The sequence below is a fragment of the Megalopta genalis genome, chromosome 3 (assembly GCF_051020955.1).
Source record: "Megalopta genalis isolate 19385.01 chromosome 3, iyMegGena1_principal, whole genome shotgun sequence".
Classification (NCBI taxonomy): Eukaryota; Metazoa; Arthropoda; class Insecta; order Hymenoptera; family Halictidae; genus Megalopta; species Megalopta genalis.
The window spans coordinates 28,912,206-28,931,800 of NC_135015.1; the positions used below are offsets into that span (position 1 = coordinate 28,912,206).

The 19,595-nt window shown below is 33.9% G+C and overlaps 5 protein-coding genes across 9 annotated transcripts; 1 reads left to right on the forward strand and 4 right to left on the reverse strand.

Annotated features, from left to right (window-relative positions):
- Positions 1-78: 78 nt before the first annotated feature.
- On the reverse strand, positions 79-3,398 carry LOC117222144 (uncharacterized). 4 transcript variants are annotated; one of them, XM_033473669.2, is made up of 6 exons: positions 2,897-3,398; positions 2,285-2,733; positions 2,000-2,221; positions 1,264-1,935; positions 1,048-1,176; positions 79-987 (listed from the first exon to the last, which is right to left on the reverse strand). In XM_033473669.2, the coding sequence occupies exons 1-6, from the start codon at positions 3,094-3,096 to the stop codon at positions 206-208; spliced, it is 2,454 nt and encodes an 817-aa protein (XP_033329560.2). In that variant the 5' UTR covers positions 3,097-3,398; the 3' UTR covers positions 79-205. The 4 variants fall into 4 exon arrangements, with proteins under 4 accessions (XP_033329560.2, XP_033329558.2, XP_033329557.2 ...); XM_033473667.2 differs by having other exon boundaries at positions 1,048-1,206; XM_033473666.2 differs by having other exon boundaries at positions 1,048-1,935.
- Positions 3,267-4,970, reverse strand: LOC117222147 (uncharacterized). The gene is made up of 5 exons (XM_033473679.2): positions 4,389-4,970; positions 4,143-4,315; positions 3,877-4,075; positions 3,709-3,805; positions 3,267-3,627 (listed from the first exon to the last, which is right to left on the reverse strand). Exons 1-5 carry the CDS (start codon positions 4,731-4,733, stop codon positions 3,419-3,421), a joined length of 1,023 nt encoding a protein of 340 aa, XP_033329570.2. The 5' UTR covers positions 4,734-4,970; the 3' UTR covers positions 3,267-3,418.
- Positions 4,971-5,126: 156 nt separating this feature from the next.
- On the reverse strand, positions 5,127-9,391 carry LOC117222146 (mitogen-activated protein kinase p38b). Of its 2 annotated transcripts, none has more exons than XM_033473677.2 (10): positions 9,063-9,391; positions 8,430-8,559; positions 8,109-8,167; positions 7,854-7,995; positions 7,618-7,780; positions 7,485-7,556; positions 6,505-6,584; positions 6,164-6,242; positions 5,911-6,084; positions 5,127-5,844 (listed from the first exon to the last, which is right to left on the reverse strand). In XM_033473677.2, the coding sequence occupies exons 1-10, from the start codon at positions 9,164-9,166 to the stop codon at positions 5,768-5,770; spliced, it is 1,080 nt and encodes a 359-aa protein (XP_033329568.1). In that variant the 5' UTR covers positions 9,167-9,391; the 3' UTR covers positions 5,127-5,767. The 2 variants fall into 2 exon arrangements, with proteins under 2 accessions (XP_033329568.1, XP_033329567.1); XM_033473676.2 differs by lacking the exon at positions 6,505-6,584 and adding an exon at positions 6,956-7,035 and having other exon boundaries at positions 9,063-9,390.
- Positions 9,392-10,024: 633 nt separating this feature from the next.
- On the forward strand, positions 10,025-14,162 carry LOC117222122 (uncharacterized). Its single transcript, XM_033473638.2, has 2 exons — positions 10,025-11,020; positions 11,587-14,162. Exons 1-2 carry the CDS (start codon positions 10,654-10,656, stop codon positions 13,029-13,031), a joined length of 1,812 nt encoding a protein of 603 aa, XP_033329529.2. The 5' UTR covers positions 10,025-10,653; the 3' UTR covers positions 13,032-14,162.
- Positions 14,163-14,373: 211 nt separating this feature from the next.
- LOC117222141 (uncharacterized) lies at positions 14,374-19,560 on the reverse strand. Its single transcript, XM_033473663.2, is given in 8 exon segments — positions 14,374-14,492; positions 14,494-15,289; positions 15,352-16,203; positions 16,267-16,480; positions 16,549-16,709; positions 16,781-16,943; positions 17,016-19,190; positions 19,300-19,560. Coding segments are annotated over 8 exon segments (4,476 nt in total). The 5' UTR covers positions 19,384-19,560; the 3' UTR covers positions 14,374-14,461.
- Positions 19,561-19,595: the final 35 nt, after the last annotated feature.

The window sequence follows — 19,595 nt, forward strand, 5'->3', positions numbered from 1 at the left end:
TTATTAATATCTGATAGCATTAGTGATAAAGAGATAGTAAGAATCAGGATTGAAGTTAAACTAATAGAATTCCCAGAATAATGTATTTCAATATGTTTATTAAACTCCATAAAGTTCAAAGGGTAACAAGGGCAATTTTGAGCAATTGAAGTGCAACTTCAGGTCAATCATTGTCAAAAGCACATCTTGAAATCAAGACGATCAACTAGTTGCTTCTCGCGAAAGTACATTTGCGTACCGGGTATGTGCATAATGGAATTTTAGAGTTGCGAATACAGTTAAATGCATCAACATTTGTTACGTCTGTCCAATCCTTATTAGAATTGCCCTTACAAGTATCATCACAACGGCTCATACACGATCGTTCATGATAATCACGATTAACTTGATGTTTAGATTCTTCTTTGTATGAAGGTACACAAACTGTATATGGCGCACAAGTAGATCTACCGCATGCTTCTATACGTTTATCAGTTAGTGTCTCCTTATCGGTCTTCTTTATTGTTTGAGCATCAGTACACTTTATCACTCTAACTAATATAGGATCTCGCTTCTGTGTACCAACGGTACTTCTTAGGTGTTTATCTGTTTCTATTTTATTTGAACAGACAGAATTATCCAAACCGTTCTGAATACCCATGTCGCAAGTTCGCAACAATGATCCATTAGTACCAATATCTTTGTACTCGCAACAGGTGCAAACTTCTTTGTCAGCAACCCGTTTCTTTGTTTCTTTGAATCCAGATGTTCGATTGTTTCCATCTACCTGAACACCTGTAGATCGATTAATCGGCTTATAAGGATCTTCTCTAGTCATAGTTAATTTATTTACGCAGACGCTAGGTGTTGTTTCCGTGTCAGTCGAGGTCTGAATGCACTCGTCTTTGGAAAGATGCACTCCTAAAGCTGTGATTGCGTATTCTTTGATTCTCTTCACCATTTCAGTTGCATCGGTTGCACAACCAGTGCTGTATTTTCTCTGTTCATCTGAAATCAATGTTTTTCAGGTAAAGAAAAATGCAAGAAAAACAAGGTTAAATAACTTACAGTCGGTTTGAGACTTTATGCAACGCGACACACGATTTGTCTTGGAAGATATCTTGCATAGTAGTTGATGCAGTACTGTGGTCACTGTAGGATCTTTCATCAACTCGGACATGTTACGTGGACATGTGTCTGCATTGCACGGTTTGATATATAATTCAGCTGTTAGTGAAGAAAGGTATTTCAATATTTGTTGAGATTGTAGAATCATTAACTTACTTTCACCCACTGCAACTTCTTTATAATCTTTTTGTTGAATACAACGTTTTAACGATCCGTGGGATTTAGCACGCGATGGAAGTGCATATTCTCCACCAGTACCAACGCTCTTGTAACTTACAAGAGTTACAGAATCGCTGCTATGAATTCTATGAATAGACGATGTTGTTCCAACATCTTTCATTTTTTCCAAAGAAGAAGAGCGAGTCATGGTTTGAACTGAACTTTGCCTAATAGTTTGGATGGATGCACTGCATCTTCCTTCTTCTGGCATGCACACTGTGCACTGAGTCCCCCTTTCCTTATACGTTACTGTGCTAGTGTGCGCATTTTTCTTTAATTCAAGGGACAATTGCGTGCCTTTTGTACACAATTGTGGTTGCAAGCACTGGACCCCTTGAGTACATTGACAAACATTCTCCGTTCCTACTGTGTGCATTTCTAAACTTTTCTTGGAGTCTGGCAGAATGATTTTGAATCGAGTACAAGCTTCTATAGCACCACTTCCAAATGTAGTCTTCACTGTAGGATCAAGTTGCATTACTTGCGTCTGAAGAGACTCTGTAGTCTGCGTTTCCGTGTCTAATGTAGAGACTTTAGCTGGTGCTGATTTGGATAAATCCTTTATAAAATCTCCAGAATCATCTGTGTACGTTTCCGGATAAAATCCATCTAACAAAACAATGTCAACATTAAGGATCACACATCACACCTACATGTTCGTAGCATCATGTACCTTTAATGCATCCACTACATGGTGCATATTTCAAATCAGGTGATTCAATGCTATAATTGGCACAGGGAATAATAGTTCTTTGCTCCTGCGTTCGTTCCTGCTGCAGGTTTTCCCAGCCACACAGCGGACACTTCAGAAACGGTGGCTCATACTGTTTGATACTTGTTTTTGTCGAATTAGTGGCTGTTGAATTTATCGAGTTAGATGGAGTCCTGGGGCAATCTGTTAGAAAGTGGATACCGTATTATTCTACTAATACTACCGCTTTTTATGAAAATGTTTTACCTGGCACTTTCCAATTAAAGGCTCTCTTAGGTTTACGATTAGAAAGTCCGTCTCCATTTCGAGTCTTTGAAGCGATTCTTGCTTGAGGACAAAGAACATATTTTGTCCGCGTACTTGAACGGACTGCAGTGGTTTTGCTAGGTATGTACTTGATACTCGATCGAGCTGATCTGCTTCTTCTTGCGACTATATCGCAAGTTACGTTCGTACATGGTTGAATCCTCGTTTTATCCTCTTTTCTGTCAGTATGACGTATGTTATCGCTGCTTAAAGATTTCAAAACCGATGTGTCTGGAGGCACAGTCTTCGCAGGCACACTGTTCATTCTCTCCTCGTCACTAATCACTTTCATTAACATGTTTGCCACTATATTATACCATGGGATTGGCGATTTATATTGCTTATGCAATTGCAGTCCTTTAATCGTTCGCAACTGTTCCTTCTTATATCTGCATTGATACAAATAATTACTTTTAATTAAATTAAATAATTATACAAACAGTAGATTATCAGCAAAGTGAAATTTGTGATTATTAATTAGTTAAGAAATGACTACGTTCAATCGTGTTCGTTTTTTACATTTGCAAACTAAGATCATCGGTCGTACATTACTTTTCTCTTATCAGCTTGATCTGTTGCAAATAGTCAGTTATAGTAAAGCCAGGAATACAGAGGTCGTCGATAATCCTCTGTAACGCTTCATTTTTTTCCTTGCAGTTGTAATAGCGTTTATCATAAGGATTCCAAAGGCACGGATGTTGCTTATATATTTTCAAGAATTTCATTATTAATTTCTCATTCCATTTGGACATTTTGTTGATCGTAGAGTTCTAATCGATCTTATTTTAAGCCGATGGTCCTACGAGAACATCAAATTCGATATTTTGCTCGTTTAGAATTTTTCATGTACTGTCATGATGGAGTTTTTAACGGTTAAAAAAACACGAGTGAACTTGATCGCAAAATGCATCGAACGCGAATGTTTGTCATATCACTCTACATAATTTTATTGAATCTTCCTTTCTATCGACGCTATATGTGTTTATGGAAATATTTATAATGAAATTTTATGCTTTCCAGCGTTGAACAGTAAACAATTGTATTACTAATTAGATAAAATCGACTTTATACATTCTATTCGCAAAATCCGCAAGACGCGTCAGCTTGAATTTTGATCAAGGGTAAACCGCAAGTGCAAACCGCTTCGTTACGTATAACATTGCATTCGCTACAACTAGAATTATAACAAGCTGCATTAAAACTGTGAGAGATATATTTCATAGTGCCTAGACGCTCTTTCACAATCAAGTCCTGTATACGTCTCTCCAGGTTGATAGCAGCGTCTAAAAAATGAAATAATGTACAAATTTAATAAATTAAATGAATATATAAATTAATAAATTAAAATTCAATATTTTATTTACCGAAATTAATGTTTCGCAACTGACACGCGATACTTTTCCCGAACATGTCAAATTCGTCACAGAATGTTCTCCCTTTATATACTTCATCAATGCCCTCCTGAAAATATTTTTGTCTATTAATTTACCGTGATTCGATTTTACTAATGGTGACAGTTTCGTGCGTATTACCGAATTACTCTTAGCAAATAAATCATCAGTCGTACAGGTTTGACATGATCGGCATGTAGTTTTAAAAGAAGAAAGATCTGTTTGCATTTCATTGTCTGTAGTAATACAGTTCCTTGTATTACATCCAGTGCTAATCCTAGTTACTTGTGAATGCAAGTAATTTGTCCGTTTATCCCTTTCCACTTCTGTCCAATTTTTCCTGTGTGAAAATAAGTATATATTAAATAATTAATTAGGTGAGATTGATCTGAGATAATTGGAGGTACCTGAGACTTGTCCCAGGTAGTGTTCTATGAAATTCATTGCAGCCACAGTTCGCATAAGGACAATTGCAATGCCTTTGTGTTCTTTTTAATTCTACCATATTCGAATTTTTTAGTTGACCAGTTACTTCGCTATTGTGATAATCTGTAAGTGGACTTGTTTCCTCGCTGTGTGCCTGACAGAAAAAATTAATTACTACAAATAAATAATGTCTATAAATTGTGATTATAAAATTTGATTTTATTTACCTTCCAAGAGTCATTTCTGTAGCCGTAAGTTTTAACAAATGGGAAGAGTATTTCGTGTATTATTGGAAACCAAGTTACTTTTGGTTTATATGTTTTCTCGCAAGATATCGCTGCACTAATTTTGTATAATTCATAACAATACTCCGCCTTTATCTGTGTAATCCTTTTTATACAATCACAAACTGTTAAATACCTGTTAAACATGGACTCTGCAATATCTTTGTAAGCTTTATATCGGTTGAGTTTGCTTTTGAACTCAGGATGAAAAGGATTCCACAAGCATTCATGTCGACTATAAAGAATCACTAATTTTAAAGTATGACATTCTGTCCATGTAAATGACATGATATTTCTTCAATTATTTTTGCATGATCAGGTTATTTAACCCTCTTTAATCAACTACCAATTATCACATCATTACAGTTTTACAATTACATGTCTTGAAGTTGCATTAAATTCTATCGCAAAAATTTTCTTTTTAAAAGAATGCGATGAATAAATTGCGGTTGAATTCTTCATTATACATACAAATGTGTTTAAAACATTACTAAAATTTTAAAAAAATTAAACATTAAAAAAGTGAAAAGATACATGAAGTAAACTAAAAGTCCATTTACCTATTGACTTCCTTTCCATAAGTACGTGTTCAATTTAATCCAAGTAATTTATGCATCCAGTATTTATTAAATAGTTTTCACCAAAACTACCCGTTCAATATTACGAGAAATAAACAATATGCAAAGATCAAAAAATTTATTCGGCCATTTTTGTTGTTAAAAGCATTATTCTAATTATATATTATCATATACGCGACATGATTTTAAATTATTTGTGCATGATATAGTAAAATGAATTTTAATATTAAATTTGATCTAACAGGTTTTCCGTTACCGACTAGAACCAGCAATATATTTAAACAAAATGTAATGCTTTGAAGCTAGTGTTACATTTTTTGCACTACGAGGTATCTCATTTAATGAAAAATATTACTCTGTTTATTTAAAAAATATTCATGTACTAATTCTAGTGGCATTGTTGTAGCTTCAAAGCATCTAAGTTCATGGAAACATAATAAAATGTTCATGTATGTCCATGAATACCTACGTTCCATAGATTTACATTTTAAAACGATCTATGTGTGTAGAGTGAAAAATATTAATGTTTCGTCTATCGTACATCATTAACAAAAATATACATTCTGCCTTCATTACGTACAGGCTCATATGATTAACTATACTATTACTTATGTAACATTATATACAATGACGATTTTGTATATAACAAATATATATATATATTTTTTTTTCTTCTGTAATTGTTTCTTGTTAAGTTTATCTTACTATGCTTACGTCTATATTATTTATGCTACTGACATGGCTTTATGAAACAGGTTCAACGGTTGAACATGTAGGTAGTTGCTGCGGTTCAAACGTTACAACTTCGTGATAAACGAGGTCTGAAATGAAAATATTTTTTTAATAGCGTTTTTTATAGCGTTCCCAAAGTAAAGTAAAAATTATACCTTTCCATTTTTCAACTGGTAAGTCCATGTCCTCGAAACTTTGATCATATGCAAGCGACTCTGGTTCATCCAATGGGTCCGCGTACTGAGCAAGATATGGGTGAGCTAAAGCTTGTTCGGCTGTGATTCGTTTCTCTGCGTCCAATTCCAGCATTAACTCAAGTAAATCTATGGCTGTAAATTAGAGCTCGTAGTAATCATCAATATATGTTCTAATTTATAAAAATTGTAGACTTCTTTAATGAATACTTACCTAAAGGATTAGCCCCTCTGAAAACTTCTTTAAAGTTTTTCTTCTTCAAAGGTGGTAAACTCTGTATATAATTCTTTGCCTAAAACAATGTATGCAATTTCTACATAACTTACGTTGTTTCGAACATATACAAATAATACAATCATTTTCTAAAGCTATGAATATTATACATTATTTGTTATATCACACTCTTCGTACATTTTTAAATAATCTTATTCTTCATACAATATAAACTCAAAGCAAAATCATTTTGTTGTATGCAATTGATTTTATTTTCCTGATTGTATTAGTAACGATTGTCATAAGTGTGTAAAAAGACGTTTATCTTATAAACAAATTACCTCTTGGCTGCTAATTTTGCTTAAAGTTTCTTCTGTGGGTGTACCACAGAGTACTAAGACTCGTGTTAGATGATCAATGGCTGCTTAAAGTTAAGGTATGCTTGAAGCATAATTCATTATACAATGGGGAAGATTTGAATTAGTGTGGACTGTGTTAGAATTGCGCGTATTCAAAGCGGTAGTCTTCATTCCAAACGGGGATTGTAAGAAAGAATAGAACACATGGAGAAAGTGATATATATATACTCACAGGATACATTTTCTAAAGACAATGTTGGTTTTATTTGCATTTTGTCAAGCTCAATAATCGAGAAATCATTCAAATATTATCCATTTCGATATTGTAAAGAAATGCATGCGAGGCATTTAAGCCGTAACACAGTATAAATTAATAACATGCTCTATCGAAGTAGTATATGGACTACTATTCAACAATTTAGGTATTACTCACCGACTCGGATGAAATTTTTTGCATGAACTCGTCTCGTGGAGTACCCAAAATTTCCATTATTAAGTTCAGTTGATGTATATCTGCTCTTGCTAAGGTTCCACCACACCTTTTTCTACTTTCACTAAATTTTTAGTTATTAAATAACATTACAGATAATGTGACTGTGCGCATTGAAGCACATTAATAAGTTACACACATATATGTTCCTTCGTTTTTAACAAATAGGTTGCTTTTGCCAGTGAAAAATTCGAAGCTAGACAAAAGCAAAAAGTGCCAGAAGGCAAATAAGAAAGACAGTATTAATGTATTAGAACCGAAAAATGTTAAAGCAAAATAAAAGCCATATGTAGAGCCTTAGCAATAAGCATTTTCTTTTTTTAATCCTATGATAGATACAAATTTATAGCACTTATTTCACAGTTAGAAGATGAAGTTGGATAGTGGACGTGTTAGTATAACATGATTATATAGAAAGCACAGATAGAGGCTGATTATTTGGAGCAAGTACTTATGGAGCTTAAAAGGATACGATCTGTACCAGGAAATAATGTTCTTCCTGTTAATAATTCGGCCATTATACATCCGACTGACCATATGTCAACTAAAAAAGAAAATAGATTGAAATTAAATAATATTTGTAGGCAACAGAAAATAGTAATTACCTGTTTGATTGTAATGCATCCAATTAAGCATGATTTCTGGAGCCCTGTACCATCTTGTGGCAACATACCCAGTCATTTCATTCTCAGTGGGCCTGGCTAATCCAAAATCTAAAATCTTTAGTTCACAATCCTCATTTACAGCTATGTTGGAAGGCTTCAAATCCTGTATATTACAAATATTGTAGTTCAAATTCTCCTCAGTGTTTATAATAGTTTTAACAGCCATTATACTTTACCCTATGTATTATACCCGCAGAATGTATGTATTTAAGACCTCGAAGGATTTGATATACAAGAAACTGTACATGGTCATCAGAAAGCTTTTGGGTCCTTACAATGTTATTGAGATCTGCACCCATTAGATGCGTAACTAAATATCTATTAAAAATATATGATTATTACTAACACTTGGTGTGTGTGTGTGTGAACAGAGTTTTAAACCTCCTTGTTCATTGAAATGATTGCATTGATAAAACTTCAGAAATACATACACCTGCTGAAAGTCTTCCAAAGAGGAAGATGGATGAAATACATCTAATAGACCAATTACCTGTAACAAATATTAATCATATCATTTATGAAACAAAATGTATTTAACAGTGTAATACAATTTGACTTTAATATTCAATAATATTTTTCATAGTCCTGTAATTCAGTGAGTAAAAATAAAGCTCAGTAAGCAATAGCAGCATAAATCTTCTTAATTTTAGGTGCCAAGACAAAATTTCTAAATGTCTAATTCCCACAGTGCCAACTGCAAGAATGCATTATAGATGCATTTGTATATATGTAGACCAGACTTCTTTACTCACATTTTCATGATTCATGTGTTTCAACATCCTAAGCTCTCTATATGTTCGCTTAGCATGTACAGCTGACTGGAATGGTCTGGCTAACTTTTTGATCGCTACCTTGTGTCCAGTTGTTATATCAACTGCTGAACTGAAACAACACATATACATTTTATGACTAACTACTTAGTCATATGTTAGAAAATAGTTTAACAATCCTGTGTGTGTGTATGTGTGTCTGTCTATCCATTGTTAAATCTTTCATTATCTCGCTGAAAACACATCGTCATTAAACAAATAGTTTCTAACAGATTTATATTAGCAAAATATCATTGTCAAATACTCTAATTTTAGTTCTCGCGATGTGTATACATGTATATATAAAATGCTAGACCGTTTTATGCATTCGAACGACTTCCCACGACGATACCTTACAATTTAACGTTAGAAAGAACATTTAAAAATACGGAAACGTAAAAACTAACTATCATGAGAAATCGAACGGATTTCTAAAAATGTAAACGATAGAAATGCCAGAAATGTCAAGGTTATGATCAGTTCATGGTCAGGATAAAATGCTGGGTTACTTGTGGGGTAGAAAGCGTGACTCTTCAGAAACGCAATTGTGACGTATTTAATTATTGTCTAGCTTACCACACTTGACCGTAAGCCCCCGATCCCACTGGAGTTAGCATTTGATATCGTTCCGGAACCTCCCACTCCGTCCTATTTATTTCAATTTTATGAAACTGCGGCATGCTGTACACGAAATTCTTTCACTCGATCAACAGAAGAATCCACGCGAATACGTTTGAATCAACAACCACTATGCACTAACGTTTCGGACCACGATTTACAGACACTTCGAACATTTCCAAATTAGCCTACTATTAAAAACCACACGTCCATCGTGTGTAACAGTGTAGTCGACTATGACAATCGATATCGCACTGTTTTTTCATCAACGACTAATCGACTTCTGTTCGTCGATTTATTTAAACCATCGCATACATATACACAAGACACACATACATATAGAACTCTATTGTACATGTACAAACCTTTGTTCCACCAATAACTTTTGTCTAATTCATATCGAGCTCAGCAATTCTCAACTTGCGATGAATGAAACCTGTATTTGACGACATTTTTAGTCAGTCTTTTGGGCAGATTTGATTTATAGTCAAATAAAAAAATTACAATTCACATTAAACGTAGTAACCAGTATGTATAATAGGCAATTTGCAACTAGAACAAATATAATAAGAGTAGTAAGTAAGTTGAATACACATATAATAGTAGCTTCGAATTGTTTAAAATTTTTTACTGTTTTACATTCGATCCATTCGTTCTTTCAATAAATGTATAAAATCCGCAATCTAGTAACAACATTTGTCCTCGAACTTGTTCTTACTCCAAACCTGTAATTTCTCACACTTGCATAATTTCAATTCGAATAAAATTCTAGAATAATCCTTGGTGAATTTTGAATGACTTCAACGATAATCACAAGCGATTTCAATATATCGATAGTGTAACTTCGATAATACGAGGCACACATGTCGAGCTTGTTGTTTTTTTTGTTTTTTTTTTGTTCTGTGCGTTCAGTGATACGTGTAAGCATGTGTGTAAGTATGACGGCAGCGCCGTTCAACAGTGAATCATTAGCCAATCAGATCAAAGAAATGTCTGTACCTTGCCTACATTTAGCTACGGCCTACGACCGTTCATGAATGTAGGAACTGTACATATGTAACAATAAAAGTCAACTTCACGCGGCAGAAGTTTCTTTAACCGGTACAATAGGTCTGGCCCATGATTGGTCGGGTAGCCACGAGGGAGGGGTGCGCGCGCATCGATCAGAAGCCGCGTGTAGAAACAGTCGTTACGACGATGCCAACGATACAACAAGCGTATCGAAACGTTATTACGTTGTTAGAGCTGCGCCGAAAAGAAATCTTCATTATTGAATTTTGATTGTTCTTACTATCCGAAAATCAACGGATAACCTAAGGCGTTATTGGTCACGACCGCCATAGTGACGCACGCGTATCGCGTATCTTATATCGCGCCGCACAGATTCGTTTTGGCGGTTTACCAGTTGCACGCGGCATACGGAGGGTAGTGAACAGAGAAAGGACGCGCGCGCTAGAAAGAGAGGACAGAGATTAGGTGGTGTACAGTTGTAGTAACGTTGATTTTGTAAGGTGACCGGCAAGCTGCGCGGTGAAGTGAGAAACTTAACATGGAATTGCACACGCCGAAGCGTGAGTCGCGCCCTTTGACGGAAGCGTTGCCGTGCAGCCCGCCGATGTGCGATACCATGCTTTATCCATGGAATTGGGGCGAAGAGGCGAGGAATGTGAACCTGAGTCCGGGCAGCTCATGCTCCTCGCCAGAATATCGTGATCATAACGTGGTAACCGCGCGAACTGACCCACGGTCACGTTCCGGAGGTTCAGAGAGCCATCGTCGCGGCCGACCTCGAGCAGATGCCCTCTCCAATCTGATGATGCAAGGGAGCACGTCGCCGAGCAGTATAAAATGCACCTACTGCAACCGAGTCTTTCCACGGGAGAAAAGCCTCCAAGCACACCTGCGTACTCACACAGGTATGCTTCGGCTCTGCCGCATTTACGGACTTATCACGACTTCTCTCTGCCCCACCGAACTACACGCGTTGTTTCGTTCAAACTTTCTGTGAGGAAAATCCATATAACGTCTGTACAACAATGTGTACAGCTGTACGATTGCAGCTAGACTCGCGCAGAATGGCAAGCTTCATGCACTCTCACGCGTCCCGCCAATCGCCATCATGCGTGCTTTAAATAGTTAAATGGCTTGCTTGCGAAAATTACGAATAACCTGAATGAAGCCGCGCTACGTGTTTTTGTTTGTTAATGCACGTCGTTATGGAAAGATTATTTCTTCAAGTTCGGCGTATTGTTTCTTTGTTTAAATATTGATTCGACGCAGTCTTTGTCCGAATCGAATGATACGATGCACAAAGCGTTTTTTCAAATTGTCGAGTGCTTCGTAGATAAAATTAATTATAAATAATTCTTTTTAATTTATTTTTACGATTGTCTGGAAAGTGTAATTTTGAAGAAGTGCTTCTGGCGATTTTTAATTTTTTTTAAACGTGATATCATTTCAAAAATTATTTTTTTTTCTTCAGGTGAACGACCATATCCATGTGATTATCCAGGATGCACGAAAGCTTTCACCCAATCTGGACAATTAAAAACTCATCAAAGATTACACACAGGGGAAAAGCCATTTCTGTGTACAGAACCTGGCTGTGAAATGAGATTTACACATGCGAATAGGCATTGTCCAGATCATCCTTATGCTACTTTGACTCGTTCAGATGATTTTGTTTTAAAGCCAGTATCCGAAAACACAGACTTACCCCATGATGTTACAAAGTGGCTAGAACGTTACAAGATGTCTAGAGAGAGAGAGGATAGAACACCTACGGGTAAAAATGACCGCAAAAAGAAAACATGGAAAAGTAGTTCAGAAAATCATAAAAGGGTGAAGTCTAGAAAGGGCCTAATGATGGATGCGACAGGTGAACAGGAAAACTTAGATTGTAAGGCCTCCAATCAAAGATTATATTGTGGGGAAAGTCAAGATAGTCAGGAGGATAGCCAGGATGAAGACCCAACAGAAACATGTAATATACTACAAACATCAGAAGACGAGGAAATATCTACTAAGTTGCCAATTACCCCATTAAGAAGACCCCTAGACAGACTTCAACCAAAGAAAAGGTGGCTACGCGAAGCTTGTCTAGAACAACAGTTAGCTAAACCTTTAAACTGGGACAATAGACCTGTTAGTGTATCTGTAACTACTTCATTCAAAGTTAACAATACTCAGATACATTGGAACACACCAACTGATAACTTGTCTAACATTTCCGACGCGTCGTGCTTAGACGCATGTAAGGAGATCGAACTTACAAAATCAGAATCGGATCCTACCTATATAAATTCTCATGTAGGATCATCTTGGGATATAATTAACGGTAATAATGAATCTCTGAAAAAATCTATAAAAGAAGAACATATTTATGCATTTGATTCACCGTCTACATTATCACAATCTATTTGGAATTCTCAAAGTAACAACAATGATTTTTTAAACAATACACACCAAATGAAAAGCAATATTAGCCAGCCTCTTTCTAAATATGAATGGGATAACGAGGTAATCAAGGAGAACTCTAAATCCTTGTCGAATCAAGCACATATAAAAACCACAAGTCTTGCACAAAAGGAGGTAACTAAGCAAGATACATTTTTGCAATCTCACATTAGCGAGAATATAATGAGACCAACTGTTTTAATGCTAGCTGGTAGTTCTAACAATAACAACAACAATAATAAAGATAATACATCGAAAATAATTCCAGTCGAGTTTGAGACAGCAAAAGCTGTTGTTAAACATGAAAAGAACCTTACCACGTTACCAATTCCTGAAGACAGTCAAAAATGGTTGGGTGCATTAGCTTTGATGGAATTAGCTAAAAATCAGGAAAAGACAAGAGATATAAGTCTAAAGCAGGATAAAGACAATTGCACTGAGCATTCAGAGTTAAATTATACCCACTTATAGACTGTGATTAATGGCTATTATGATTCTCATTTGTGTTATTTTTGTATGGCAGAGATAAAAAAAGATAAAATGCATTTATTGCCATAATGCAGTTAGTCATCTAATTAGCAAAGGAAGGAAATTCATTGATTACAGTTACATGTACTTTTCTTTTTATACAGCAATTATGTAGCATTTTTTGTAGCACTTTCTAATTACGTTATCGTTTTACAATTTATTATACCTATATGTTAAATACAGAGAATTATTTTTTTTTTTAATAATCAATATCATTTCCATTATTAATTATTGTTCACTTTTGAAAACGATTGTATAAAACTTTGAAAATTCTCATTATTTCCTAATATTTCGCAAATATTCTATTTTCCAAGATTCGTAATGCGAAAATATTTCATGATTGCTTGTAATTTTTTTTTGGTAATGAACAGTACTAATCGTTATAAAAAAATGTATTGAACTTTGTTGAATATTTAAATTGTCATTAATTTTTCATAATGATGACACATTGAAAATGACGATATCGATACCTATCTCGAACGAAACATGACACAATTTTCTAGGAATTAGCTTTCATTATATGCAGTTGGAAAATTCATTATACAGTAAATCCTCCCTAATTAATTTAAATGGACAATTTGTTTATTGGACAATTATTCGGGTGTGTCTCGTTTTTATAGCTGTTAACAGTAAATAACTATAAAAACGAGCCGTAAGGCTCAAACAATCGTATCTCCTCTTCCCAAATTGTCCATTTTTGTGTACAAGCTTAGAGTCAATCAGGGAGAATTTACTGTACATATAAATCATTTGTCTTTCTAGGTAATAATGCAAAAATTTATTTATTAGTATCGGCCATACTATATAACAATAAAAAATTTGTGTGATATTTAGAATGGTAACAAAAGAAATGAACAAGTAAAATTTGTTTTCAAAAAATATTAAAAGTTTGTAAAGTATTTAATTGGAACAGATACGGTTATTATTTATAAAATATAGTTGTAGGTATAAAGAAAATAATAGGTAGAATAAAGTGGCGACCTTAATTTGTAATCATTATGTAATTTTAACTCCGATTTTTTACTGAATATGTATATATGTGAAATATTTTAATAAATATTTTCTGATATTCTATGCTTTCACGGTTCCTACTTCGAGTATTAATTAATCATGTGCAATGCATATATTGTGGAAAACTTATTTTTTGCGTCTTTGACGATCTATTTTTTAAAGTCATAAACAAATAATTATGGCAATCTGACATATAAAACCTTCTTAGATCTTTTGTCTTCCTGAAATTCTTTATAAAATTCATATTTATACAGACTACTCTAAATACATAGTCTTCTTTCTCTTTATACACAGTCTTTTAAATTATTTATTAAAAATACAGTTTTGGCAATAACATTGCACTAGCAATATTACAATCATTTCTACTTAGATTTTCTAGCTTTTGTATTGTGCCTCCCTAGTTATTACATTTTGTTTCGATGATTTTCTTGTAATTCTTGTTCTGGTATTTTTGCCGGTATTAATTTCCTCCAATATTTCTATGCTATCCCCCTCACTTGTTCTCCTTTGATCAGATATTATTTCACTGACTAAACAATTGTTATCCTTCCGTTTCTCGGTTTTCAAGTCTTTAAATAATGCAATTATTTCATCGATCTTAGTAGAGTCGATTGAAATCACCTGCTTCGAACGTCGCGTACTTCTAGTTGCTTTTTGCGACATTGCGTTGATCTTAAGTGTTTCTATTTTCTTGATTAATTTTTGAATATTACTATTAGTCGCGGGCTCCTCTAACTCGTCCGCAAAATTATGCAAGTAGTCTGAAATGTTGGGCACCAAAGATGTAGCTTTATTTACAACGTCTTTCATAGAAACGTTGTCAATATTTTCATTCTGTTGCTTCAACTTTTGCGAACTAGATCTTGATTCATTTGTTCCTTCTTTCGTTTTACTCACACTGTCTGAATTTTCTTCATTAAAAATCTTTCTTTTCGTTAATTTGTTACGAGACCTTGTTCCTTGATGTTGAGACTTCGGTGAAGAAATGTCTTCATCGTCACTATCATCACTGAAGTTCATACTAACTTTACTAAGTTTCAAAAAAGGAGGATTTCGAATTCGTTTCAGAGTAGTAGGTCTTTGTATTTGAGAATTATTAATGATTGGAGTAACACAAATGGCGTCTTCAGTTCTTACTTTTAGTTCGTACTTCGTTGTGTCAATGTCCGAAGCATCGGGGACTGTAAACACTGTAACAAATAATAGTTAGTCACATGAATTCAGTAGTTTTCAACATTCAGCAAATACATACTTGAATAGTCCAGCCTATTAATTATGTTTTGGAAACTGTAATCAGCAATTAATTCTTTTGCCGACATATAAACCGGATGTCCTTTAAGTTTGTACTTGTCGCATAACTCAATTGCCAACGAGAGAAGATTCATTTTTCTTTCTTGCTCTATGTTTAGATAATTTTTCAAATAGGAATAGAAGTTGATTAATAGAAGAATATAATCTGTACTATAAAAACGTTCTTGCCAAGAGAAATGTTCCCTTTCATTTTCAGTCATACATTTCTCTGTTTTCATTATTCTCTCTTTTATCTTAAACGCGCCTGTAAAATGCTCTAATGCGGCTGTGAAATTATTTTGCAGTGCGTACAACTGGGCTCTGATGTGAGTACCCGCAAATACTAAATAATTGTATGATAAATTTTGACACAAATAACAATTGCAATTCTGATGGCACATGAACACAGGAAGATCGAAACATTTGTTTCTTAAAACTGGTGATGTATCATTTCGTGGAATATCTCTGATAGGCTCTACGACTCGAATCGGAGTCAATGCACTTTCTGTGATCACTTTTATCGGATTACTACTCATCGATGCTTCAAACGTTTCAATATTTAAGATGTGTTCCAGGCCCTGTAGCTTTATTTCACAATCATGTAATTGTGAACGAGACAAATCAATGTAACAGAGAGATTTCAATATTTCTGCGACTCTCATAGTGGCTCCCAAAGATTGTGCTGTCTTCAACCGTCGTACTAAATGAGAACCAATTTCTCTAAATGATAGTAAACTGTTTAATCGTAGGGACAAATTAATCGTCGCAGACAAAAATATGTCGATATCAAAGAGATGCATATCTTGAGGTTTCCCTAGTAAAAAACTAATTTTATGAATTGAAAAATTATAGGTAATCATAAGATGTTGACACTTACATTTCCTTTTAGATAATTCTTCATTTAAATTAACCAGACTATACAAAGTTTCAACGACATAACGTGTGTATTCCTCATGTTTGATATCTTCTTTATACAATGAACAATTGTACAAAAGCCTGTCTAAGCTGTATAAACTTAAAGCTATGTTAGATAAGAAACAGACTCCTGGTAGTTTCCTGGATTCGTCTAGTAATTTTCTAGCTTCTTCATACTAATAAAAAAGGTTGTATAAAATATTTGTACATATAATTTTTAATGGTTTATGAATAATTAACTAACCATATCACGTTCAAAGTAGAAATCTGATAAACTTATCCAAAAAACAGCAATTGCATAGATCATGTTTTCATCCTTGGTTTCTTTATATTTGTTGGCGAGATCCGTGACTGTTGTAATCCATTTTGGGTTGATGTACCTTAACGATATGCTTCTACCAGTAACTAATAATGAAGGAAGGTTTAATCAATATTTTATATTTTTTTATTCGTGGAACTTAAAAATATGGTTGTACCATAAATGATTGCTCGATCGTCTTGTAATACTGAAGCTAATTTATATGCAAGTTTCCATATATTGATTTCACATTTCTCATAACGATATAAACGAGCATATTCACCGGCGATTATTAATGTATGAAGTGTTATCAATCGTTCATGATCTTCAATAATTTGTTCCTATCAATTATAAATAAATAATTGATAAAATAATGTTTAAAAATGAAATAAATGTCATTTTTTTATACTTACAAAATTTTGTTTGGTACATTTATTCCATTTCTTTAATGCCGTCTCCAAATACATCATCATTTTGGAATCTTCTTTAATATTTATCATAGTATAAGCTGGTACAACATCATGGGTGTCATTTTCTGCCATTTCCGATATCTTTGGAGCATACAACGCGAATGTCGTATTTTCCATTTCTATTTCAGTCTTTTTATTGGCAACATGCAAGTGTGCCACAAAGATATAAAATTCCAAATTTGCTTGTAAGCATAAAACATAATTACTCGACTTTATCTGTTTTAAATTGGAAATAGCTTGCTTTAGGTAGTCTAAAGTGTTCTCATTGTAATCGAAATGTAGCAAATGATATACTAACATTTGAACGACACGAGCGTAATATATTGGAGTTGCTTTTAACATTAACATTTCGTCCAAAACTTTGCAAATGGCGCCGGAAAGATTAACCTTTGCTTCTTGTAAACTTCTTGCTTCTCTTAAACATATTTCAATGAGATCGTACTGCGACAATTTAATAGACAATCCTAATTGTTCTATAATTGACCCATCCGATTTCAAACAAGATATTATGGTCATTTCCATTACTTTCTTATTAGTTATGGATTTATGTTTAATATTTGCCCACATACGAAACGCTTTCGATTCAGGATCATTATAACTTAATAGAGCATTTAATGCTGACGCAGTCATGGCTTCTCTGTACATACCATGATTAAAGTGAAGAGAAGATAGTCTATGCAATGTGGTACATATGGGATTTTGAAGACTAATATATTTAGATTTCTGTTGAATACCTTCAAACTCTTTGATGGAAGTGCATAGTAAAGAAAGCAGAGATACGCTTTCTTCATAGAAACTCCCTGCCATTATGCCTAAATTATAAATCAAAGCACCATTCGTGGACCACAGCATTGGCCAGGTCATGCAGTTACACTGTTTCATTTCATAAATGTGAGCTACATTCTGCTCTAAGAAATTTTGCGCAAGACTATACATGTCCTTGGATAAATCATCCGCAGAGAGTTTGCTAATTAAATTGACACATCTGGCTTTTATTACCACCACATTGTATATGTCATTTCTGATCATACACTCTTTACTTTGGCAAGACTTGCACTTATTACATGTCTGTTGCATAAAGTATTTACTTGTACAAACAACCAAGTTCATGATCTCTAATAATATACCTTTTTCTAAAAATGATTTGTTTCCCGTTTTTATACATGCTTCCCAATATAGAAATAATGACTCTAGAATCTGAACAATACCGAATGTAAGCCATTTAATAGATCCTAAGTAATCATATTTCTTTGCAATTCTTTCATAACTGTAGCAGCAATCATGAATACTGTTGGCATCATTTTTTACTAAACAGTTGTTTGGTTTTACAGCTGCCATACAAAATGATTCAAGCAATTTGTAGCATTCATAGCATTCCTTGTCTTCTTTTAGAACCATTTTGAAGTGTTTGCTTAAATTATCTAAAGTGTTTATCACAAAATCCAGATTTTGTTCATTAACATTCTCACACACTATTTTGCTCATTATGAGAAGCATGTAACGAGTTATAACATGTTTGTCATCTTCCTTTAGAAACAGTTTAGTTTGTCTCAGATATTCACTCGCAAACACACAGAATTCCATGAAACAGATGTTCGACTTTTTACTTATTAATGCTATTTTATCTAGATATGAACTTATCTCCGAAAGTACACGTTTAGTATAATTTTGATATATTGTTTGTATTAGTTTCAATTCAAGTTTTATAATCTTTTGTAGTTCATAATAATACTTGATATTTAAAATATTTCTTTCTAATAGATTACATGCATTATTCACAGAATTATGCCATAAATTATCTATTTTTACTAGTATATTGTTCACACTCGAATCAGAAGAGCATAGAGTTTCTGTGTTTATAAAACAACAAACCTTGTATGCTTCCTTATACATATGCACAGTTAATAAACAACGAACTATATGATATAAGCTGCAAACAAATTTATTGTTGTCAGGTATTTTGATCAGATTTTGACATAACAAACAAGTCAATCTGTAAATCTGCATGCCAATAGCACAGTTCTGTTTGCAGCATTTGTCCGCAGTGTGTGATAAATGTAACAACAGTTTAAAAACATATTTGCTTACATTATTAATTAGGCCTGGACAAATGCTTATCTGAAAAAATTTGAATCAATCATTAAGAAAGTTTAACAAAATTTCATTAATAAGAAAACGGACTATGTTAAACATGTATTTCAAATTTCTTTCATTGAATATAACCGACCTGAATGTCTTCTATTACTTCGTCCAATTCTTCTGTCTGAATTAACAAAATCCATTTTTTTATTCTCTCTTCCGTAATATTCATTATTTGAAATAAATATTAAGTTGCTTTTAGTTGCTCTAACGGACAATTGAATTGTATAAACCAGTATAAACGTATAAACCCACTATTGTGCAGTCCGTGTATACACAGTAGACAGATGGCATATCGGATGGTGAAGGATAGATCCCAACAGGTTTTCCTGTGCAGGGACAAAAACCAGAGCATTTTTGGAGCACAATCGGCAATTAAAGAGC

What these genes read in the sequence shown, in the direction of transcription:
- LOC117222122 (XM_033473638.2), top strand. Translation starts at nt 10,654, where the DNA reads ATGGAATTGCACACGCCGAAGCGTGAGTCGCGCCCTTTGACGGAAGCG. An exon ending in ACACCTGCGTACTCACACAG is followed by an intron (nt 11,021 to 11,586) that starts GTATGCTTCGGC and finishes TTTTTTCTTCAG; the next exon opens with GTGAACGACCATATCCATGT.
- LOC117222147 (XM_033473679.2), bottom strand. Translation starts at nt 4,733, where the DNA reads ATGTCATTTACATGGACAGAATGTCATACTTTAAAATTAGTGATTCTT. An exon ending in TATTTGCTAAGAGTAATTCG is followed by an intron (nt 3,806 to 3,876) that starts GTAATACGCACG and finishes AAATATTTTCAG; the next exon opens with GAGGGCATTGATGAAGTATA. An exon ending in GTTGCGAAACATTAATTTCG is followed by an intron (nt 3,628 to 3,708) that starts GTAAATAAAATA and finishes TTCATTTTTTAG; the next exon opens with ACGCTGCTATCAACCTGGAG.
- LOC117222146 (XM_033473677.2), bottom strand. Translation starts at nt 9,166, where the DNA reads ATGCCGCAGTTTCATAAAATTGAAATAAATAGGACGGAGTGGGAGGTT. An exon ending in CTGCGGGTATAATACATAGG is followed by an intron (nt 7,781 to 7,853) that starts GTAAAGTATAAT and finishes TGTAATATACAG; the next exon opens with GATTTGAAGCCTTCCAACAT. An exon ending in GCAAAATTAGCAGCCAAGAG is followed by an intron (nt 6,243 to 6,504) that starts GTAATTTGTTTA and finishes ACATTGTTTTAG; the next exon opens with GCAAAGAATTATATACAGAG.
- LOC117222144 (XM_033473666.2), bottom strand. Translation starts at nt 3,096, where the DNA reads ATGTCCAAATGGAATGAGAAATTAATAATGAAATTCTTGAAAATATAT. An exon ending in ATCAAGCTGATAAGAGAAAA is followed by an intron (nt 2,734 to 2,896) that starts GTAATGTACGAC and finishes GTATCAATGCAG; the next exon opens with ATATAAGAAGGAACAGTTGC. An exon ending in CTTTAATTGGAAAGTGCCAG is followed by an intron (nt 2,222 to 2,284) that starts GTAAAACATTTT and finishes ACTTTCTAACAG; the next exon opens with ATTGCCCCAGGACTCCATCT.